General features: G+C 40.9%; 1 protein-coding gene across 2 annotated transcripts in view; it reads left to right on the plus strand.

Moving 5' to 3' along the window:
* The first annotated feature begins 1,868 nt into the window (after positions 1–1,868).
* ACSS2 (acyl-CoA synthetase short chain family member 2) overlaps positions 1,869–25,535 on the plus strand; it is a 46,677-nt gene continuing 23,010 nt past the window's right edge. For both annotated transcript variants that reach the window (XM_055544841.1, XM_055544840.1), the window contains exons 1-2: positions 1,869–2,149; positions 10,141–10,336. In XM_055544841.1, coding sequence (XP_055400816.1) covers positions 1,972–2,149; positions 10,141–10,336 — 374 coding nt within the window. In that variant the 5' untranslated portion in view covers positions 1,869–1,971. The remainder of the gene's footprint in view (positions 2,150–10,140; positions 10,337–25,535) is intronic.

Raw genomic sequence — 25,535 nt, forward strand, 5'->3', positions numbered from 1 at the left:
TTTATACTAGGACCATGTGCCCTTGGACTAGAACTATTTGCCATCACTTCATGGCAAATAGATGGGGAAACAATGGAAAAAGTGATAGACTTTATTTTCTTGGGCTCCAAAATCACTGCAGATGGTGACTGCAGCCATGAAATTAAAAGACGTTTGCTCCTTGGAAGAAAAACTATGACCAACCAAGACAGCATATTAAAAAGCAGAGACATCACTTTGCCGACAAAGGTCCATCTAGTCAAAGCTATGACTTTTCCAGGAGTCATGTATGGATGTGAGAGTTGGACCATAAAGAAAACTGAACACCGAAGGATTGATGCTTTTCAACTGTGGTGTTGGAGAAGACTCTTGAGAGTCCCTTGGACCACAAGGAGGTCAAACCAGTCAATCCTAAAGGAAATCAGTTCTGAATATTCATTGGAAGGACTGATGCTGAAGTTGAAACTCCAATACTTTGGCCACCTGATGCAAAGAACTTACTCCTTAGAAAAGACCCTGATGCTGGGAAAGACTGAAGGCAGGAGGAGAAGGGGACGACAGAGGGTGAGATGGTTGGATGGCATCACCGACTCAGTGAACATGAGTTTGAGCAAGCTCCAGGAGTTGGTGGTGGACAGAGAGGTCTGGCATGCTGTAGTCCATGGGGTTGCAAAGAGTTGGACATGACTGAGCGACTGAACTGAACTGAACTGAACTGAATTTAGGATGTGCTGGGCATGAGATTAGTTGGACAAAGAACAAGAGAGCAGGTGGGAAGGGAGGCTGGGCCAGATGGGGTTCTGTATAGGCTTCAGGAAGTGGGGGCTGCCTGCTTCCGGGCCTCAGAATCACTCTTGGATTTAGGTACTTGAGGATCCTTCCTGACTTGATGGCTGTTCTGTAAATGGATGGGTGGGAGTGGGCCCTTCTTGGTGGTGAGTACAGAGAGATGGAGAGTCCCGGCTGGTCCCTCCTTTCTGGAGTGGAAGGGGTAGAGGGAAGCTGGAGGTATTTGAGCCCAGGTGTCTCTTGCTGAAGTAAGAGACTGGGAAGGAAACAAGGGTGTGATTTATTCCTTCTATTTGCCTAGACTTTATTTCACAAGACTTAGCTTCAGCCAGATAAGGTGGTAAAAACTTCTGGAGGCAGGAGACCTAGGTTTGGCCCAAGTTACGGTCCTTTTTTCTGGGACTTTGTACAAAGTCCTCCCTTTCCCTGAGTCTACAATTTATGCAATGAAATGGGTTTATTAGCAAAGATTTGAGGCGCCTCCTAGTCTTAATTTAATGAATCTTTGCATTTTAGGTCTGGATGGAAATTTGTGGAGGCAGGGAAAGTAAAGAACTCTCCTCAAGAGTGGAAGAAAATCTGAGTTTCCTCAGGATGGCGGTTAGTTCCCAGAGCGCAAGTGTGTCACCCGGAAAGGACCCTACTCCACCTGGCCTTTCCACTCGGTGGGGTGACAGGCTTGTGCAATCAGATCGCGGGGCCGCTCCTCGATGGGCCTGACCAAACTCCGTTCGTTCATTAGCCCAGCTCTTTCCTGCTCAGGCCCCGCCCTAACTCAACTCTGCATCTGTAACTCCAAGACCCCACCCCACCCTGGTCACTCCATGGTCCTGCCTCCTCTCCTGTCACATCCAGCCTCGCCACTCCCGGTCACTCCACGGGCCCACCCTCTCGCCTGTCACGCCTGGCCCCTCCCCCTTCTGCTTTCCCGCTGCGGCTCCACCCCTTCCGCAAGTAAGCTCCGCCCCATGCCCCTAGCAATGCTCAACTTTGGCCTATGGGTTTCTTTGCTAGCCCTGGTCCCAACACCACCAGGCACGGCTCCGCCCCTCTGGGCCTCTCCCCCTTGCACCTGCCTAAGCCCCGCCCCTGCCACCAGGCCCCGCCCCTGCCACCAGGCCCCGCCCCTCGGTCGGCCTGTTTTCCGCGCCTGGGCGCCGGCTGCTACCGCCAAGGCGGCTACTGTGTTCCGAACTTGAGGTGATGGGACTTCCCGAAGAGCGGAGCCGGAGCGGCAGCGGGAGCGGGGCCCGGGAGGAGGTTGGAGCCCGGAGCCCGACACGGAGCTGGTCTCCGCCGCCCGAGGTCAGCCGTTCGGCGCATGTCCCCTCGCTGCAGCGCTACCGCGAGCTGCACCGGCGCTCCTTGGAGGAGCCGAGAGGTGAGGCAGGGCCCGGGCGGGCCTGAGGGACGTCAGCTAGGAGAGAAGTGGGGGTTCACAGGAGAGGGAGGAATTGGGGGTGTTCCGTCGGGAAATGGAAGTTCCGTGAGGAGATGGAGGTTCCCTTGGGAAATTGGGGAGTCGGTAAGGAGATAAAGGTTCTGTGATGGAAGAATAGCGGTTCTTTAAGGAGATGGATCTGGAAGGAGGGGGTTCTCTGAGGCGAAGGAGGAAATGTGCTGTAGGAAATGAGCGTCTCCTAGGAGTTGGGGGGTTCATTTGCGACTTGGGGGTTTCGCAGGTTCTGTGAACGTCTGAAAGAGTGAAAATGTCCTGAAAAGAGAGTTCCTCATATGAAGAGTCGGGTTCTTAGGGGCCAGGAGCGCCTTGAAGGCAGGCGGGCCACGAAGAGAACTTTCTTTACCGCTTTTCAGCCCAGCTCAGCCCGTGCCTCCTGACAACTTTCGCCTGTGAGTTAGTCTCCACTGCTGAGGGGCACTCGAGTCCCATCCTGGCATCCCCAAGTTAGTAATGGAGATCTATTTTTAGTATTTCAGAAATCCCGATGGAGACTACCATGTAAAACTGAACAAGTCACTAAAATATTGTCTTTAAAATAAAAAAATTAGGGTTGGGATTGTAATAACTCCGTAATTCTGATAGGTAGTGCCATGTCTTTGAGACTCAAGCTGCGTAAGGGGATGTAGCTGAATTGGGAGGCGGCATGATGCTGGCAGTGGGACATGCATGAACAATCTGGATTTAGATCTTGGCTCTGCCACTCATTTGCTCTTTGGTCTTGAGATTTTAAAACCTGTCTGAAATTCCTTTTCTTTATCTATAAAATAGAGGTAATAAGACCTGCCTCGAAGATTTGTTTGAGGGCTAAAATGAGTAGTAAGTGAAGTGTGCATTATAGAGTGCCTGATGCACAGCAGCGTTCACTAAATAGTGGTTAGTTTGATAACCATAAGAGCAATGTGGATGAAGCCACTATTGAGTAAGCAAGATAAGATTAAATCAGGTGTAGAGCCGTTGATTGCTGCAGGCAATGTCCAAGTTTTAGTGCTCAGACCTCTTTTTTTTTTTTAGGTGTTCTTATAGATATTTGTTGACTAAATTTGTCTATGTAGACCACCCCTTAGACAAATATTACACTTAATCTTTTAATTGATTCTTGTGGCTGGTAATTCTTTCCTTGTCAAGTTCCTACTCTTTACAAAAGATTTCATAGTAGGCTTCCTTTAATAGGGAAATGAGCCAATATCTTTAAATAAAAACACAATCACATGGAAGTTTCATAAAATACAACACACACCTGTATCCACCAACTATCCTAGAATTCTGACTTCTTGGGATAGCACTGAATTTTTGTTGGGATTCTCTAGGAATAAAATATAAAGGCCAATTCATATACTGGCTCTAAAGCAATATCATCATATCTTCATCTTTCCAATGGAGACTTCCTAGTTGGCTCTTAGAGAGGTGATCTTATCTATAGACTCACTTCCTAATCAGAGTTCACTTTCAGATTAGATAACCCAAGCTTGTTTCCTTTTCTTTCTTTCTTTTTAAAATTGAAGTATAGTTGATTTATAATGTGTTTGTTTCAGGTATACAGTTCAATTATTTACACATATGTCCATATTCTGGAGAAGGCAATGGCACCCCACTCCAGTACTCTTGCCTGGAGAATCCCAGGGACGGCGGAGCCTTGTGGGCTGCCGTCTACAGGGTCACACAGAGTTGGACACGACTGAAGTGACTTAGCAGCAGCATGTCCATATTCAGACTCTTCCCTTATAGGTTATTACAAAACAGAGTATAGTCCCCTGTGCTATACAGTAGGTTCTTGTTGGTTATCTATTTTATATATATTAGTGTTTGTGTGTGTGTGTGCATGTGCTAAGTTGCTTCAGTTGTGTCTGACTCTTTGTGACCCTATGGACTATAGCCTGCCAGGTTCCTCTGTCCATGGGATTCTTCAGGCAAGAATACTGGAATGGGTTGCCATTTCCTCCCGCAGGAGATCTTCCTGACCCAGGGATTGAACCTGCATCTCCTGCATCTACTGTATTGGCAGGCGGGTTCTTTACCACTAGAGCTACCTGGGAAGCCCAGTACTGTGTATGTGTTAACCCCAAACTTCTAATTTACCCCTCCCCTCCTACCTCAGGCCTCTTTTCACTTCTCTTCCCTCTCTATATTTTTTCCTGTCATGAGTTCATGTTTCCCATGTTTTCATTTTTTTAAATTAAGGTAACATTATTTAAGCTCCCTGTATACAATATTGTATTTCTACTTCTGTGTACACTATGGTGTGATCACCACCAAAAATTTAGTTTCCACCCATCACCATACAGTTACCCTCTTTACTCATTTTACCCTCCCCACTTCACCTCTGGTAACCAGTAATCTGTTCTCTGTATGTGTGTTTGTTTTGTTTAGTTTGGTTGTTCATTTATTTTGTTTTTTACATTGCACATATGAGTGAAAGCATATGGTATTTGTCTTTGACTGTGTCTGAAATTGTTAGTTTTCATTCTTTTTATGGTTGAGTAATATTCATATTACTTCCCTGATGGCTCAGACAATAAAGAATCTGCCTGCAATGCAGGAGACCCAGGTTCAATATCCAGGTCAGGAAGATCCTCTGGAGAAGGGAATGGCAACCCACTCCAGTATTCCTGCCTGGAGAATCCTTTGGACAGAAGAGTTTGGTGGGCTACAGTCCATAGGGTCACAGAGAGTTGGAGACTTGGAGACTGACACTTTTTTGACTTTAATATTTGTATATCTATATGCTGCTGCTGCTAAGTTGCTTCAGTTGTGTCCGACTCTGTGTGACCCCATAGATGGCAGCCCACCAAACTCCCCCATCCCTGGGATTCTCCAGGCAAGAACACTGGAGTGGGTTGCCATTTCCTTCTCCAATGCAGAAAAGTGAAAGTGAAGTTGCTCAGTCGTGTCCGACTCCTAGCAACCCCATGGACTTGCAGCCTACCAGGCTCCTCCGTCCATAGGATTTTCCAGGCAAGAGTACTGGAGTGGGGTGCCATTGCCTTCTCCATATATCTATATAGGTAAATACATATCTCTATATATCACATCTTCTTTATCATTCATTTATCAGTGGACACTTAGGTTACTTCCATGTCTTGGCTATTCACTGTAAACATAATAAATATAGGAGTGCATATATCTTTTCAAAATAGTGTTTCTGTTTTCTTGAGAAAAAGACTCAGAAGTGGAATTGCTGGATCATATAATAGTTCTGTTCTTAATTTTTTGAGAAATTGCTATACTCCAAAGTGGCTGCAACAGTGTGCATTCCCAACAAAAATGTATGAAGGCTCCATCTCTTCACATCTTTTTCAACACTTGTTTCTTGCCTTTTTGATAATAGCCATTCAGACATGTGTGAGGTGATATACCATTGTGGCTTTGACTTGCATTTTCCTAATAACAAGTCGTATTGAACATCTTTTCATGTATCTGTTGGCTATCAGTATGTCTTTGGAAAAATGTCTATTCAGCACCTCTGATCACTTTTTAATTGGGTTGCTTGTTATTTTGTTGTTGAGTTGTATGCGTTCTTTATGTATTTTGAATGCTAACCCTTTATCCAATATATGATTTGCAAATACCTTCTCCCCAATGATGAGCTGTTACTGTCACAGTAACTCTTTTTGTGTATACTTAGCTTTGTATCCAGGATCTCACTTATGCTCTAGTCTCAAATTGCATAGGTCTGTAGAGCATTTTATTCACATATCATGATGTTATACCGTATTTAACATTACTGTGAGTCAGATTTACCAATTTTCCCTTCCAAATCTGCTCTTCTTCCTAATGTTCTAATCCCTGCCAGTGGCACTATCCCAAATCTTATCTGTCTGTATATCTTATTTATTCATATGTTGCTAACTGCTTGCTGGGCACAAATTCTGTTTGTTTGATGTAGAGACTATTATCCCCATTTTTCAGAAAAGGAAACTGACACTTAGAGAGGTTAACTAAATTGAACAATGTCACAGAGGTACTTAGCGGTGGAGCTGAGATTTGAACCAACATAGTTTTGACTGCAGAATCTATACTCCCAGTAGCTATGCTAGGCCTCTTCCCTGATCCACAGTCTGCCTTTTATGAAATTCTATCAAATACTCTTTCCAAATATCTCTTAGGTTACCTTTTCTTCCATTTCCATAGACCCTTTTAATTCAAGGGAGCAGCCTTCTAATTGGTTCTCTCTCCCCTAGTCTCACTCATCTCCATTATTTCTGGTATATTTAGAATTATCTAAACACTATTAGACTGGTATGGAAATAGTGCTTTCATATGTCACTTCAAAAACTTTCAATGGTTCCCTATTTCCTACAGTTTAAAGTGAAAATTCTGCCTTTCTTTCAGAATCTCTGGATAACTAGCCTACCCCACCTTTCTATTCTTATCTTCTGATACTCCCTACCACATGCCCCTCATTCTACAACAGACCATTCTTGTTGATATGCTGTATACACAAAAGTCCCTTTCCCATCACCATGGCTTTGCCCATTCCCTTCTGTTCCTCTCTACTTAATCAAACTTCACCAGTTCCACAGAGCATTTCCTGATCATGCCAGTCCATTTTTATCTTTTCTAAACTTCAGTACTTAGAACATGTGCCAAAGAACCATCCAGAATTCAACAGCTCCACCATAAAAAAATAAAAGCAAGAACTAAATGATTATGCATTTCCCTGATATTCCAGTGGTTAAGATTCCACGCTTCCACTGTAGGGGGCACGAGTTCGATCCCTGGTCATGGAACCACACTGCCTGTGGCCTGGCGGGCCAGAAAACAAAACAAAACTAAGTGATTATGAAACTCAGATTTCTTTACTTCTTGTTGATGGACATAAATGTGGTTCATATATGGTTTTACATAATCTGTGCCTACTACTGTCACTTAAAATGTATTTTTTTGAGTATACACATATTAAATGTAGTTATAACAACATGGAACTTAGAGTTAGATCTTATTTTTTATTCAGGTTACTAGCTGTGTGATTCTTGGGAGAGTTTCCTATGTGTCCTGAGCTTCAGTTTTCTCATGTATTAAAATCAAGATCATCAGAGGGCCATATAAAGATTAAATGAGATTAGCTCAATCCTTGGACATTAATGGCATTCATTAAAATGCCAGTTCCCATTTGTTCTCTCATTAATGGCCATTTAGAACCCTATTGTATCACTACCAGTGATTAAAGAGATTTCATCTCTTTAGTTTTCATCGGTTTTTTCATTGTTGAGCGTTAGGGTCGTTTCTAGTTTTACTGTTATAAATGGTGTTAGTATAAACATCTCTTGAGTAATCACTTTTTTCCCTGTGGTATTATTTTCTTAGGGTATGTTTCCCCAAAGTTAGCAGTTGAAAGAATATAAAACATTTTATGACTCTTGTCATGCATTGCCCTGCTGTTCAGTAACATTGTGCTAATTTCTTACAATGCTGTTATCATATAACAGATAGGTTTTCTAGGGTCACTTGGGCATTGAGTTCAATATTTTCTTAGTTTTTGCTGGTCTCAGAGGCATATAATGGCACCTTGGGGTTGATTTGATTTGGATTTCTTTAATTCATTGCAAGTTGTATAGAAAGAAAAGAAAGTGAAGACACTCAGTCGTGTCTGACTCTTTGTGACCCAGTGGACTATAGCCTGCTGGGCTCCTCCATCCATTGGACTTTCCAGGCAAGAATACTGGAGTGGGTTGCCAATTCCTTCTCCAGGGGAATCTTCCGGACCCAGGGATCGAACCCGGGTTTCCTGCATTGCAGGCAGACTCTTTACTGCCTGAGCCACCAGGGAATCTGGTGGCAAGATGTATACCATGTGATTTAGCTTTCAGTATATTCTGTCTTGTCTACTCAAAAATATTTTATGTTTTAGTCTTATTGTTGCCAAAATCTTGTCTCTCTGTGTACCAATGCCAAACAGAAATACGGAGACAGAGTTATGGAGGAGAAGGAAAGAATAGCTTTATTACTTTGCTAGGCAGAGGGGGAACACAGTAGGCTAGTGCCTCAAGAACTATGCCTCCTCCCTGGTGAGAAGGGAAAGGTTATATAGTCAGGCAGGAGTATGTGATAAGGATCAAGGTAATAACAGTCTTGTATTCTTTCTTCTGCAAAGTTCAAAAGGGTGGGGTTCCTGACAAGATTGGATGTGTGGAGGGTCTTAGGTGGTCCAGTGTCCTAACCTTGATGAGCCTCTCTGGTCCTTTAATCTTGCTGTTTTACTGCTGTTCCTCCTTTGATGAGCAACTATGATGCCTTTTGGAACTGAGAGGTCATGGAGGCTGGATTCTTGCCTATAAGAAATGAGGGACAAACAGGCCTCTGTGCCCAGGAGTCCCACGGGGCCCTGCTCAGCATCATTATCTCTATAATCAGACTGTATAAACTAAATCATCCAACTTGAACAAGTCACTTTACTTCTATAAATTTGATTTCTTGATATCAGTAAAATGAGAGGCCGATAACCTCTAAATTTCCTTCCATTGTTATGGTTCTAAGTGTCTCTCTCTCTCCTCTAGCTTGTGATCCAGTACTTAGATTATCCTAGGTGTTCTGCAACAGCATGTTTAACCTGTTGAGTACCTTTTCTCCAGAGTAACCAGGCAAATGTTTCAATATTGTAAGTCTTCTCTGGTTAAAACTGTACAATGACTTTCCATTGCTCTTAGAAACAGAAACTGTTAGTTGCTCAGTCATGTCAGACTCTTTGTAATTCCATGAGCTGTAGCCTGCCAGACTCCTCTGTCCATGGGATTTTCCAGGCAAGAATACTGGAACAGGTTGCTGTTTCCTTCTCCAGAGGATCTTCCTGACCCAGGGATCAAACCCAGGTCTCCTGCACTGCAGGCGGATTATTCACCATCTGAGCCATCAAGGAAGCCTGTCGCTCTTAGGCTCAAATTCTCTATGCTTAGAAGGATTGCATGTTATCTGCCCAGTTTATGCCTTAATTTCTGCTATTCTTTCTCTTATTCTCAGTGCTTCAGCCTGAGGGAGTTCCTCTTAACATATACCCATGGTTCTTTTCTGTCCCATAGTAATGTTTTTCCTTGTGGGAGAGTGGAGAAAAACTGCTATTCATCTTTCAGACTTTAGCAATGTCTTCCTCAGGGCAGTTCAAATCTTGACTTAGTAAATGTATAAGTAGATATCACTAAGTCATGTCCGACTCTTTGCAACCTCATGGATTGTAGTCCGCCAGGTTCCTCTCTCCATGGGATTCCCCAGTCAAGAATACAGGAGTGGGTTGCCATGCCCTCCTCCAGGGGATCTTCCTGATTCAGGGATTGAACTTGGGTCTTGTGCTTTTCAAGCAGATTCTTTACCCACTGAACCACCTTGGGCAAATTATTTAGCCTCTCTGAGCCTTGATTTTCAAACCAATAAAATAAGAATGAAAAACCCTACCTCCTACAGTTGTGGTAAGAACTAAATGAGATAATGCATTTAAAGAGTTTAAAAGCCACATCTGGTACTTAGCAAGTAACACTTGGGCAAATAGTAGGAGAAAGAGATGCTCATTAAGTAATTGCTGAGAGTGAATGAACAAATTTTTCCTTGTCATGGGAGGCTCTGTGGGTAAAAGATCTCTTCCTTTCATTAATTAATTCATTGGAAAAGTTACTGATTAACTACAATGTACTAGGCATTGTGATAGGCACTGGATGCAGTTTGAATAGATGGTGAAAAATGGAGTGGATATTTTGAGAAGGGAGGGAAGAAACTTGAGTCAAGATTCAGCCCATGGGAGTAAAGATGGTTTAAGAGTGTGGTGGGTGTTAAGATTTGAGAGGTAGAAGAGGGACCCAGGTGATAGGTTCTAGAGTACAGGGCAGAGAAATTGTGACTTGGTGCTATGCTTAGAATGGTAAGCTATCTGAGGATAAGTGTGCCTCAGAAGCTAAATGATGTCTGGGCTTCCTTTTCTGTTGTAGAGTTTTGGGGAGACATTGCCAAGGAATTTTACTGGAAGACCCCATGTCCTGGTCCATTCCTTCAGTACAACTTTGATGTGACTAAAGGGAAAATCTTCATTGAATGGATGAAAGGAGCAACTACCAACATCTGCTACAACGTACTGGATCGAATTGTCCATGAGAAAAAACTTGGTGATAAAGTTGCTTTTTACTGGTAAAAACACCTATCTTATAGCCTGTGGCAGATAAAAAGTCACCCTGACATTTATATAGCATTTTATAGTTCACAAAGTACCTTAAAAATCCATGCATTTGATGCTTACAACAACCCAGAAGAATAAGCAAAGTATCATTAATTTAATGTCTCAGGTGAGGAAAAATACCTCAAGTTAAATGACTTCCCTAAAATCATGTAACTAGTATGTGACAGAATTGACATTCAAAATCAAGTGTCCTGACTTCTAGTCTAGTGTTTTCAACTTGTAGTTGGAAAGAACAACGTGAGGGGGTAAATGGAAGTGAAAAGGACTATGTTGTTTTCTTATTCTTGCTTTGGGAGAAAAGTGGATTGTGGATTTTACGCTGCCATCACCACTGTTATCATCATTACCTTTGATTGAGCTATATGCCAGATACTTGCTCAAGTGCTTCACACATATTATCCTACTTGATGCTCACAACAACTAAAAATATATTATTTATTTTCCTCATTTTACATATGTGAAAATGAAATTCTGAGATGTAAATAGATGACTTATTTGAAGTTATACAGCTAGTAAGAAGGACTGATATTCACATCCTGGTAGCACAGTTCCAGAGTTTTACTCTTAACCATGACATTATACTATCCTTCTGATTTCTTATACTAGCCTCTCAACAGCTTTGCAAATTAGGTATTCTTAGCCCAATTTTATAGCTGAAGAAATGAAGCATGCATCTCTGCTTCATAGTGAATAAGGTCATAGAGTGAGTAACTGGTGGAGCCACGGTTCAAACCCAAGTCTGTCTGATTCCTTGTTTTTAACACTCAGCCATGCTGACTCCTCCACTGAAACTAAAACCCCCTCTTCCTAGCAACATAGCTTAGAGGAGATGTTACTAAACTGAACCTGAAATAGGACCTTGAAGTTCCAGTTATTGGGGTGTTTCTGCCACCAACCATAAGCACTTTGAGAATTAATCTGTTTCTTTTTTAAATGAGCCAGTAGGAGCATATTGGTATTTCATGGATGCATTAAATTTGTAGTCAGTAAAACGTTGCCCAGTTTGTGTGATATATTAAGAAAAACCCTCACCTGAGAGATAGGAAATTCAGTTTCTCACTTTAACTCTGTCATCCACTTGCCATGTAACCATAGGCAAGGCATTTAACTCTCTGCGAGTCAGTTTCCTTGTCCATAAAATGGGGGTAATATTAAATCCCACCCTTGCCCTATAACTGGATTGTTAGGAGAATCAAATATGATTTTGTAAAAGTATTTATTTATTTATTGGGAAACACTGTACAAATGTGAGTGGTCTGTTATCACATTACCATTGCTCAGGTTGGAGTCACTTTGCCACTGAAATTCACAGTCCATTATGCCTGTTGAGACTTTGTTTAGCTCCTGCCATGAGACTTTATGCTTGAGCTCCAGCTGACACTTGGGCCCATCTCCTAGGTTCCTCAGAGATCAGAAAACCTTTAAAGATCTGGATAGGAGATACTTTTGTCTGAATTTGTCCCCTGGTTTGAAATCAAGTGCATGATGAAAGACTGGAAAGGCACAAGCCAGAATTGTTTATTCAATGGATATTGCTGCAGAATCCTGAGGCCCTTCTTTCTAGTTCCCCTACCATCTGTACTTGAACAGAGCCTGTCTTTCCACATATGTAAAATGAAAGGAGTAGATTAGGTCAGTGTTTTCCCAAGAATGCTTTTGAAACCACTAATTACTAGACATATTATCAGGAACTTTTTTTTTTTTGTCCCGAGCAGAAGCTTCTTGATTCATGAAAAAAAACAGACTGAGAGGCACTGTATAATAAATTACGTTTCCAGGATTTCCATTGTGTATTGATACAGTAAAGGCTCCAAGAAGTCCTACAGTAAAGATACCTGATTAATTTTAACATGGGATTTCTAAAGTTTATTTGAGCCCCATTTTTTATAGCATGCAATTAACATCACAAGAAGCAGTATTCCATGGAACACTGATTTATGAAGCACTTGATGTATAATCTCTACATTTACTTCTCATGCAAAATTCTGTAACTCTGTAACAAGACATTTTCACTCCATTTTTACATTGGTCAGTCAACCAATAAGAATTTTTAAGATATTGAGTACTCAGCCCTGAGTGTTATGGTACAGGGGTAAGAAGAGTGGGAGACAAGTACCACATGGGCCATTATTATTCAAGTCTCAATCTACAAATAAATCACATTTGTTAAAAGAAAGTAAAGTGCAAATATCCCAGATATTTGTTTACTTCCCTTTTTTACCTCTATATTTTAAAATAATATGCTTACACTGCAATTTCTTTTTTTTTAAAGAAAGCATTGACTTCCTTTTATGATAAATGAGAATTCAGTTCTTATATACTACTCCAACTTCTTTCTCATAATCTCAACATAATTATACCTCTATTTTTTAGTTAATTTAAAATCAATGCTTATTTTAGAATAATATGTGATTGTATTTCCTTTTATATAAAGATTTTTGTTTTCAAAGAAGTTAAAAATCACCTAAAATTTTCTTATACTATTTGCTTTTATCATATACTCAATATTTTTCAAACTATCATATAATTTATTCTATGAAGTTCTCTTTTTCCCCTTGGTCCTAGAGCCTACCTTCTTTCTGCTCTAATTTTTATTAATGTTTTTAAAGTGACATCTTTTCAGTGATTTGCTCCAGTTGATACACTTCTTATGGAGCCATAGTATGACTTTCTTTTCAGCCTAGACATTTAGATAACTCAAGTGGCTTTCTTTTCTTTTTTCTGAGCAAACTCCTGGAAATAATGAAGGACAGGGAAATCTGGAGTGCTGCAGTCCAAGAGGTCACAAAGAGTTGGACACAACTTAGAATTGAACAACCACAACATAGTGGCATTAGAAAATCACATTTAGGGCAGATCTTATATACATACTGAAGTAATTCACAAACAAAGTACTTCAGTTAGCCAAAATAGAACACTATTAAGGAAGAATTTGCCTTTTAACTTTTGACTTGACACATGGTAAATATTCATGGAATAATAGTAATTTTAGAATTTGAAGTGATTGTTTTATCAGAATCCATCTAGGCCAACTGTCTTTACGGATGTGAAGGGTTTATGCAGGGATCAATTTATTCAATAAATACTTATTAAGGACTTACTATGTACCAGGCAGTATTCTGAACAAACAAACAAACTCTCTACCCTCTTGGAGGTTATATTCCAGCTTAAGGAGACAGACAAACAAATCAATAAATATATGATAGGTAATGATAAGTGCTGTAGAAAAATACAAAGCAGTTTAAGGAAAAAGAAATGACAGTGAAAAATGGGGATTGATATCAGCGGCCCTCTCTGATCAAGGTGACATTTGAGACGCAATATGAAGGAAATGCAGAATGTCATGCATATAGTTGGTTGGGAAAGGAAACTATTCCAGGTACATGGAAGAGTAAGTGTAGAGGCCCTGGGACAGGAGTGTTCTGCTACCTAGTGTGTTTGAATACTAGCTAGGAAGTTAGCGTAGCTGAAGCAGTATTAGTTATAAAAACAGAGTGATACGGAATGAGGTCAGCAGGACACTAGATTGTATAAATGGAAAGATTTTTTTTTTTTTTTTCACAGTGAAATGGGGAACCACTGGAAAATCTTGAGCATAGAAGTGACAGTGATTTGACTTATGTTTAGAACCTGTCTTTATGTTGAGAATAGACTGTCGAAGGGCAAGATTAGAAGCATGGAGACTTATGAGGCTATTGTAGAAATCCATGTGAACAATGATAGTGATTGAAGGTGCTTCAGTTCAGTTCAGTCACTCAGTCGTGTCCGACTCTTTGCAACCCCATGAATCGCAGCACGCCAGGCCTCCCTGTCCATCACCAACTCCTGGAGTTCACTCAGACTCACGTCCATCGAGTCGGTGATGCCATCCAGCCATCTCATCCTCTGTCGTCCTCTTCTCCTCCTGCCCCCAATCCGTCCCAGCATCAGAGTCTTTTCCAATGAGTCAACTCTTCGCATGAGGTGGCCAAAGTACTGGAATTTCAGCTTTAGCATCATTCCTTCCAAAGAACACCCAGGGCTGATCTCCTTTAGAATGGACTGGTTGGATCTCCTTGCAGTCCAAGGGACTCCCAAGAGTCTTCTCCAACACCACAGTTCAAAAGCATCGATTCTTCGGCACTCAGCTTTCTTCACAGTCCAACTCTTACATCCATACATGACCACTGGGAAAACCATAGCCTTGACTAGACGGACCTTTGTTGGCAAAGTAACGTCTCTGCTTTTGAATATGCTATCTAGGTTGGTCATAACTGTCCTTCCAAGGAGTAAGCGTCTTTTAATTTCATGGCTGCAATCACCATCTGCAGTGATTTTGGAACCCAGAAAAATAAAGTCTGACACTGTTTCCACTGTTTCCCCATCTATTTCCCATGAAGTGATGGGACCAGATGCCATGATCTTCGTTTTCTGAATGTTGAGTTTTAAGCCAACCTTTTCACTCTCCTCTTTCACTTTCATCAAGAGGCTTTTTAGTTCCTCTTCACTTTCTGCCATAAGGGTGGTGTCATCTGCATATCTGAGGTTATTGATATTTCTCCTGGCAATCTTGATTCCAGCTTGTGCTTCTTCCAGAAGGTGCTTAGAAGTGGTCAAAATCTGGATCTATTTTGAGTAAAGAGCCCATGGAATTTGCTGACTTGAATTGGATGTAAGGTGTGAAAGAAAAGGGAATCAAGATTGTATTCAACAGCAGTGAGGTCCAGGACTGGGACATCTTGACTATTTTTGGACACCTATGAAAAGATTTTATGCAGGGGAGTGATGTCACAGCTGGGCTCAAGAAGATTAATCTGGATTCATATGGAAGTGAGAATATAAAGGCAGAGAGCTGAGAGTTTTGTTATTCAAGGTAGAGATGCCTAAACTGGGATATTGGTTGTGGGAATGGAATTGAACAATAAAATTATACAGAAATTTAGAGGAGAGAAACCGATATAGGTAACTGGTTGTGTAGATGCAGAAGAGACAGGCAAAGAAAGTGAAAGAAGAGTCAATTGTTCCCTCAGTCTTTATAGCACTTTACCTTTTTCAAAGGCACATGGTCATCTGATCCAAAGGCTAAATTTACCCTCTAGACAAGACTATGGTTTCAACCTCTCTTGTACTTTCTTCCCCCTACCATGACAGGTAGGGGTGTTGGTGGGGATTTATGTGTATATGTATGAGAAAGAAATCAGTGACATCCATCAGCAGATGAATGGATAAGAAAGCTGTGGTACATATACACAATGGAGTATTATTCAGCCATTAAAAAGAATACATTTGAATCAGTTCTAATGAGGTGGATGAAACTGGAGCCTATTATACAGAGTGAAGTAAGCCAGAAAGAAAAACACCAATACAGTATACTAACGCATATATATGGAATTTAGAAAGATGGTAACAATAACCCTGTGTACGAGACAGCAAAAGAGACACTGATGTATAGAACAGTCTTATGGACTCTGTGGGAGAGGGAGAGGGTGGGAAGATTTGGGAGAATGGCATTGAAACATGTAAATATCATGTATGAAATGAGTTGCCAGTCCAGGTTCGATGCACGATACTGGATGCTTGGGGCTGGTGCACTGGGACGACCCAGAGGGATGGAATGGGGAGGGAGGAGGGAGGAGGGTTCAGGATGGGGAACACATGTATACCTGTGGCGGATTCATTTTGATATTTGGCAAATCTAATACAGTTATGTAAAGTTTAAAAATAAAATAAAATTAAAAAAAAAAAAAAAAAGAAATCAGTGACAAAGTTATTAGAACAGTCATTCACAGAGAGATAGTCAGTGAGGGACATTAGAGGTAGCTTTGGGAGTGGGGCCTGACTAGTTAAAGGGATAATGGCAAACAATGAGAAATTGGAGGATTAAGTAAAGGATTTCTGAGGAGAGGGTAGAAAGAGTGGTTGGTGATTGTTTTTCTGGTGATTTATACAAGCTGCTCAGTCTCTAGGTTATTCCAGGAGAGGACCCCAATCTCTCAAGCCCCCAGAATTTGGTTTAGTCCGTTCCTTCTACTTTTTGCTTTGGATTGCCTCTGGCTATCATTGTCTCTGAACCATCTCCTACCTCAGTCTCAACTGAAGTCTCTTTCCACAGGCTCTGGCTATTTTTCAATGCTTCCTTAGAAACTTCTGAGAAGCAGGTGTCTTTAAGAGTGACCTCAGGGCAGAGGCTCTGCTTTCAGGATCCCTGTATGTTCCCGAATATGAATTCGAAAGTATGCTATTTAGAACTCTCCAGATCCTGGTGGGGTATGAATGAGTGTGTGTACTTGAAGAGATGGGGATGGTTGAAAACAGGAGATGAGCCCATGGTCTGACAAGGAGAAGACTGACTGTCAAGGTGAGATGGAAAACCACAGCTCTAAAGTGTGTTGTCTTAGCATTCATGTCCGGGGACTCTATTCATTATCTAGGTCCATGTCCTGGAGTTCATTTCAGTGATATTGGAATGGACAGACTTTTTTGCCCTCTATATCTTCACTAGTTTCACAATAGTGTATTTACTTATTAAAATATACCATTTGACCCTTGAACAATGTGAGTTTAAACTGCATGGGTCCACCTACAATGCAAATATTTTTCAACAGTAAATTCTACAGTACTGCATGGTCTGTGGTTGATTGAATCAGCAGATATGGAGGAATCAAGGATATGGAGCAACTGTAAGTTATAAGCAGATTAACCCCCATGTTGTTCAAGGGTCAACTGTACTTGCTAAGGAAAAACATTCATTGAGAAGGAAGATGGCCTCAGACCATTCCCTTCCTCTCTCTGGGCCTTCCCTTTGTGGGAATGATGGGAGGTGAACTACTGATACTCTGCAAGGCCCCTTCCTGCACTGATGTGTCAGGATTCTATGAGTGTTTGAAGAGGAAGTGGTTCTTAGAAGTTCTATTGCAACCTGTAGTGGCTCTATGGTGACTCAGTAAGCAGGCTGGTCTTCTGTTGATACGGTGAAGAAAAAGAGGATTTTAGAAGGTTTGGGGTGAAGAGGCTAGGGAAGAGTCTACTCCCCTTGCCTGGTAACATGAACACTTTAGCACAAATACTTTAAACTAATGGGAGATATGTGGGGAAATAACTATGCTGGGAACAGTCTTTCTCCACTTGAATCAGATGGGCAGATTGTGGAGGAGGGCAGGGGGATTTCATGTTTAAGGTGTATTATTAATTTTCTTCTCTTACTTCTCCCTGAGTTTTTTGACCATTGATGCCTTAAAGAGTAATAAGTGGTGAAAATGAAACAAGTAGGCTATGCTGTCCAAGACATTAGTCACTTTTTGGAAGTAGGGGGGATCTGAATATGTAAAATAATAATAAATAGAATGTTATATATTAATATATTATTATATGTACTAACATATGTAACAATAAGTGTGTAATACATGGAGACTGTCCTGAGGCCTGACACAGTGTCCTGAGCCACGTCAACTACCTGTGTTTGTGTCTGGGCTGACTTCTTATACACGTATATTGAGTAAATATTTAATGAAGAGAATGACTTTAGATAATGCCTTTTTTTTTTTTTGAGCCTTCTTAATCTCACTTGGAGAAGGCAATGGCAACCCACTCCAGTACTCTTGCCAGGAGAATCGCATGGACGGGGGAGCCTGGTGGGCTACAGTCCATGGGGTCGCTAAGACTCGGACACGACTGAGCGACTTCACTTTCACTTTTCACTTTCCTGCATTGGAGAAGGAAATGGCAACCCACTCCAGTGTTCTTGCCTGGAGAATCCCAGGGACAGGGGAGCCTGGTGGGCTGCCATCTATGGGGTCGCACAGAGTCGGACACAACTGATGCGACTTAGCAGCAGCAGCAGCAATCTCACTATAAACAGAGGCAAACAGGATACTTGCTAAAGTTACTTCTGTCACTGATCTTCAGAACTTCTATCACAAATCTAGGGAACTGCAGTGGCAAGGCAGCAAGGAGGAAAGTTGGGGAAGGGGAGGAACCCAGTATGGCCTCATGCCTTTGATGAGAGGTGGTAGTTAGGTAGGGGCACAGGTTCTTGCCTTAGGGTAGCCTCACGTTTACAACAGTAAATACAGAAGGCTTAGAGTTGTCTGCCTTTTCCTGGATTTGGTATGAAAGAGTTGGGTCACTGGTAATGATACTTAGTGTTTGATAATAATACTTTGAACCTTTATGAGAATTTGAGACTCCCAGACCTTTGAGGTCCACTTCCTGTACAAAGCAGGAGTTGTAGCCCCTGAATCTTCATTCCCAACAATTCTCATAGTGATCATTATGATTCTGGAACACTACCAAAACCACAGAGTTCACACAATACCTATCACCTTGTTAGGCACCTCTGTTACAAAATTCTCAGATATATTTCCTCCCTATAACTTTATCCCTACTTATGCTCTTCCCATGGTCTTAATCCTATGTTCTGGGGTCACATGAATAATCCTATTCTTTTTTCCATGAGACATCTCTTCAGGTATTTGAAGGCAGTTATTATATCCCTTTGCCAGGCTGAATGTAGGAAATTAAATCTAGAAGATGCCTTGAAGATGTCTTCCATTGTTTCCCCATCTACTTGCCATGAAGTGATGGGAGCAGATGTCATAATCTTAGTTTTTTGAATGTTGAGTTTTAAGCCAGCTTTTTCACTCTCCTCTGTCTCTTTCATCAAGAGGCTCTTTAGTTCCTCTTTGCTTTCTGCCATAAAGGTTGTATCATCTGCATATCTGACGTTATTGATATTTCTCCTGGCAAATAAAGAACTTATTGCTTGGCAAACAATATATTAGCTATTTTTATGATTATGCCAAAGCCTCATTCATAAAACAAGAAAGAGCAGAGCTGATCTGATTGAAACATAGATTGAAGCACAAGAGCCACATTCTGTTGGCTTCTTTACCTTGTCATTGTGGTCCCTGTGAGATATGTGTGTGGAACCTCTGGGGATTTGCAAAACTCAGTTTGGAAACCCTTGATCTAGTCAGTGCCCTTGTTTTATGGATGAGGTAATCTTAAAGATCCTTGTATAGTATAGTTTCTGGAACAACTCTATCGTGCATGTTGGTTTCCTGTAGACATTCTCTAGTTGGCCAGTATCACTTATTAAGTACTCTACCTATGGTATGCCTTGGACACGGAATTATTACCATTCTTTGCTCTGACCTTACATAGCTAAAATCACATTAGACCCATTGACAGCCATACTCTACCACCCAGTCTCCCATAATGCCTAAGACTTTTCTATTTGTTCTGATAATAAACTATGTCTCGTCTGCATTGTACGTGTATAGTTGTTCCCTTGTTTTTTTGAACCTGGGTATGGTTTACAACAATAATTGACAGATGAGGAACTTAAGGCTCAGAGTGGAAGTGACTTGGCCAGATCACATAGCAGTTGAACTTGTTCTAGAGAGAACACTTACATTCTTTGTTATAGACACTATGCTTCTCCTTTCATGGACCTAGCTCCTTTGACTGTCTGTCACTTATTTAGCCAGTAGTTTACTTAGATGGTTTAGGGTTGGCTTAAGAAATGTTGACCACAATTTATAATGATAATTTATAAGGCTAAACACATTAAAGGGCAAACCTCAAGGAAGTAAAATCCTTTTCTTAGCTGGGATGTGCTCATTCATCCATTCATTAAACAATTTTTAAAAACTGAATATCTACTACATATAGTCTGCATGGGGCTTCCCAGGTGGTGCTAGTGGTAAAGAACCCACCTGCCAATGCAGGAGATGTAAGAGATGTGGGTTTGATTCCTGGATTGGGAAGATCCCTTGGAAGAGGGCATGGCAACCCATTCCAATATTCTTGCCTGGAGAATCCCATGGACAGAGGAGCCTGGTGGGCTATGGTCCAGAGGGTCACAAAGAGTTGGACACAACTGAAGCGACTTAACACAGCATGGCACATAGTCTGCATACTACCTTGAGAATAGTGGGTGGGAGGCACAGGGCAATAGCAGGGGAACCAGTAAGGGGGTATGGCAGCAATTGAGATAAGATATGATAATGGAGATAACAGTAGAAGCTGTGAAAAGTGGTCAGAATTTGAAAGTTTGTTGTTGTTTTTTTTTTTGCCGTGCTGTGAGGCTTATGGGATCTTAGTTCCCTGAGACCAGGGATTGAACCCAGGCCCTCAACAGTGAGAGCATCAGGGAATTTCTCAGATTTTGGAATTTGTCAATATTTTGAAGGCAGAGAGAGCCAATAGAATTTACTGATGAACTTGATGTGTGGATATAAGAGAATGGAGTCAAGAAATAAAGGGTTGTTTTTTTTTTCGGTCTGAGTACTGGAAAAATATAATTTCCATTAGTTGAGTTGGAGAAGAAACCGGGAGGAAAAGCTTTGAGGAAGGATCAGAAATTTGTGTTCATACACAGCTGTAAAATTGCAGCTGTGACATGTGTTAGGTAGCCAATAAAGAATTTCAAGTAGAGATATGACATATCAAGAGTTACACTTTGAAAAGATCACTCTCTTGATCATGTATATATTTAAAAAAAAAACAAAAATAACACCCACCCCACCCCCCACAAAGCCTATTCAAGGATCTGCAGGCAGAGGTGCTAACCATTGCTTTATGACCTTTGGCAAGTGATGAAACCCTTCTGAGCCTCAGTTTCCTGACCTTTCAAATGGGAATAGCAAATCTTGTCCTGCCAGATTCAAAAAATTCCTACAAGGATTAGCTGAGATGAAAGACAAGAAAACACACTGAAAAGGTGTGTTATTATGAATTGGTGCTAATACTCACATACTTACACATATTACACACATCTAAGGGTATTATTAGGCAGAAGGATTCAGGACTGGCAGCCACACATGACTATTCTATCCTTTCCAAAATGTCCTTCTTTCCTCTGATGAGCGTAGCCTCTTTTCTCAAACTTGGCTCAGAATCCACAGTTTCTAGGAAGGGTTTCATGATTGATCATGCTTAAGTTATTTCTTTGCATCCTTTTTGTTAATTTCCTACTTCTGCATTTTCTTCTTCCCCTTGGTCGCTGTTTCCCAATATTGGCCTGATATGGTGGGTGATTTAGATCTCTCTAATTAGAGATTTTAAGCATCTGAAAGTAAGGAATAGCCTCTTACTCCCTTAGTTTCGTAATTTGGCAAACAGAAGGCGCTGATCGTTGGGTGGCCACTCTGGCGAAGATCATCCATTTCCAGTCCTCTGTGGCTTGGGAGTTTAGTAGGTAAAAAGTTTTGAAGTAGGGGAAGAACCTTTAGTCTAGGAACCTCTCCGACTCTTCTTTACCTACAGAATAAAATTTAAACTCAACATTTGCAGCCCTATATATGTATGAGCTGTCTCTAGCCTGTATTATTAATCTTTAAAGTTTTGAAACATTCTTAAACTGATAGAAAAGTTACAAGTACAGCTCTTTCTCAGTTACCAGGGCCTGTACTTAAGCAGAGGCAGGAATGTGGAGCTGACAGGCCAGTGGCCTGGTGCTGGGTCTGTAGCAAAATGTGACCTGTTGATAACCCTTTAAATCCCACTTCAAACAAGAGGTGAAGTTAATCAGTGAATCTGGGGCTCTGAACACACATGGAGTCTGGAGGGTCAGCTCTTCTCTGGCCAAGAGCTGTTGCTGCACACCTCTATTTGAAAGCAACACCTTGCTGCAGTGACTCATCTGCATCCAGGGGCTGTACAAGGGCAAGGTAAAGCTGGATTACCTGGGCCTGACTGTCAAGGGTTTTTTGGAGATGTTTTCATGCTTGCCTTGGCTGAGTCCATCCACCTCGCCTGAGTGCTGATCTGCCAGCACCATATCAGAGTCTGTAAGCAGGTAGTGAACATAGAATCCTTCATTGTCTGCGAGGCCTCCCAGGAAGACATTTGTCTTTTTCCCCTTTTTTCCTTACCAGGAGGCCTCTTAAAGAGGAAGAAAAAGAAAGGCCAAGCTGGGGCTGGACGTGGCAATAAAGAGCAAGTTTAAGCTCGTCCATTACCACCTGGACTGGTGGATTGTCTAATTTTCTAGTCAGATAATAAAACAGGATCAACACTTAAAGAAAAAAAAAAGGAAAAAGAAAAATTGCACGTACAATACAAATAGCTTTTTTCTTGAACCATTTGAGAGTAAGATGCAGACCTTGAATAGTGTACATTTCCAACAAAGACTTTCTCCTGTATAACTGTAATACAGCTATCAAAATCAGGAAATCAATACTGATCCACAATTATCATCTAATCTTCAGATTCCATGGAAGTTTTGCCAGTTGTCTTAATAATCTCCTTAATGGCAGAAGGATCTAGTTCAGAATCACACATGATGTGCAGTTGTCGTGTCTTTTTAGTCTCCTTCAATCTAGAATAGTCCCTTAGTCTTTTCTGGGTTTTCATGGCCTTGACATTCTATCATTTCAATCTTATAGGCTACAAAATACAGCTTAAGGGTCTCAATTGAATTGGCTGATCTTTCATTTTATACCAATGATTGAGATTTTTTTAAAAAAATTATGACTTTTTCAGCAAGGACTTCCAAAGAGTTGCCAATTTAAAATTGTATGAAGTAAGGGTTGCTGCTTCTGCTGCTGCTAAGTCGCTTCAGTCGTGTCCGACTCTGTGCAACCCCATAGACGGCAGCCCACCAGGCTCCCCCGTCCCTGAGATTCTCCAGGCAAGAACACTGTAGTGGGTTGCCATTTCCTTCTCCAATGCATGAAAGTGAAAAGTGAAAGTGAAGTCGCTCAGTCGTGTCTGACTCTTCGCGACCCCATGGACTGCAGCCTACCAGGCTCCTCCATCCATGGGATTTTCCAGGCAAGAGTGTTGGTTGCCATTGCCTTCTTCGAAGTAAGGGTACTTTTGTGCAAATTCATACATTGAATTAGAGGTAAACAGTAATCTAGGTCTGCTGACCCAAATATTTACCTGCGGATATTGTTAATAATCCAGATTCCTGGATCCCACCCAGCCTATTGAATCAGAATTTTCAGGGGATAAGATTTCTGACTTGTATTTTTAAAACTTCCTCACATGTTTTTGATATAGTGGGCAGTGGCAGGATCTCTTTGAAAAGTAATTATTTATGTTAGTGATCTAATACCCAGAAGAATTTTGATATGTAACTCTTCATAAATTTTAAAGTTCAGATTTAAACATTTTATCAAAAGATTAAATAACTGCAAAGAATCTAATTTCCAATGTATTTGTATTGTGTGTATATATAGATATATGTTATATATCTTTTTCAAAATCTTGAAGCTGCACATTTAGCTCATATAATTTATAGATAATGTTCATCATATAACCTAATTTGCACAGACAGTTCTGTCAACATGTTACTCCTTTCAATATTGATTTCTTACAGAAGCTCTCTGGTTTGCTTCCTTGGGGCTCTCCCTCTGAATTTATGCATTCTCAAATTGTCCCTTTGTTTGGCACTCTAGAGGTTTTGTTTTTTTTTTTTAAACCTCAGCATTGTATAGGCATAATAAAGTTTGGGATAAAAGAGAGACATGGCATTTTTTTGTAAAGTGGGAGAAAGAAAGTGGGAAAGGAAAACCAACTTAGATCACTGTTAGGAAAGAGTACATGTGAAAGTTGGAACTCTGGACACTTACTCTCTTAAAACTTTTCCTGCTCAGGTACCCATAGGAATAGAGTGCTATACCTTAAAAATTACTAATTTAAGCTATATCTACCTAAATAGCAAAGAACTATTGCCATGAATCTTTTTGCATGTGTCTGTTATACTTGAGAGACTTGTTGTACACATAGTGTGTTGTCGCTGGCTGTTCTTCCCACTCGCTTTTCCTAATCTAGGCATATTCTTATCTAAGGCAGCATTCCAACTAAAGTGGTAATAAAGGTGCTGAGAAGGCTGCCCTCATTCATTTATTTTGGGGGAGACTAGCATGGTAGGAACAACTGGATGATAGGAATGAGTATGATTTTCCTCCTGTAGGAAGGCATGTAGGCATTGGGAGAAAGGTTACCTTCTATACTAGTCCAGGCCTGCCTTCCTGACAGAGAAGATGTGTAGAAACCAACTGGCACCAAAGCCACTTTGGCCAAGGGGAACAGGCGCAAGGTCTCTGGCTCAAGGCCTAAAAATAACTGGCAGGAGAACAGGGTGTATTCATAGCTCAGATTGCAAAGCCTGAACCTCATATTCAGGGGCTTCTTCCAGTCTCTTTCATGGCATAGAGTCCAGGATTGAGTCCACGGTAGCGGCTCAAGAAACTTTTCTAGATATGTTTCCAAATCCCATTCCACAAGTTTTAAACTTTTCCCCTCTGTCTACCATTTCCCCCTGCGTGTTAGGCATCTGTCTTCTTCATTTGTATCCTCTATAATCCCCTCTTTCCTTCCGTGTTTCCTCACTCTGATCAGCCTAGATCCGGCTGATCATGTAGGCAGAGAAGTTTATTCATTCACTCTTTTATCCACTCGTTTTACAGTTATGTATTAAGTGCCTACTATGTGTCAAACTTTATGCTTTGCACTGAGGAGGCAACAGATTAAAAGATATCCTGTCTGTCTTTAAGAAACTCACAATCCAGTGAGGGAAACAGGTGTATGCTATGACTATAATGCTAAAAATAAAATAAATAAATGCCAAGTCTTTAGGTAAATAGACAGTATGAATGAATGAATAGTGCTAAGGTACAATCTTTCAGGAAAGAAAGATTTGTAAAGATGTCTATTTTTTCCAAATTATTCTGTGTGCTTATTGCAGTTCCAGTCAGAATTGCAATAAGTTCTTAAAATTTGAGATATAATTCATAACATACAATTTGCTCATTTAAAGCACACCTCAGTGATTTTTGGCATATTCACAGAGTTGTACAAACATCATCACAATCTATTTTAGAACATTTTCACCACCCCAAAAAGAAACCTCATACTCATTGGCAATCACTCTTCATTTTCTTCCAACTTTCCTTGCTGTCAGACCTAGGCAATCACTAATCTATTTTTTGTCTCTATTCTGGACAGTTCATATGAATGAAATCATACAATATGTGACCTTTTGTGTCTAGCTTCTTAAACTTAGAATAATCTTTTCAAGGTTCATCCATGTTGTAGCATGTGTCAGTACTTTATTCCTTTTTATACAAAATAATACTCCATTTTTCAGTTGATGTATACTTGGATTGTTTTCACTTTTTGACATCATGAATGATGCTGCTATGAATCTTTGTGTACAAG

Source organism: Bubalus kerabau, chromosome 13, assembly GCF_029407905.1.
Source record: "Bubalus kerabau isolate K-KA32 ecotype Philippines breed swamp buffalo chromosome 13, PCC_UOA_SB_1v2, whole genome shotgun sequence".
In the NCBI taxonomy this organism is placed as follows: Eukaryota; Metazoa; Chordata; class Mammalia; order Artiodactyla; family Bovidae; genus Bubalus; species Bubalus kerabau.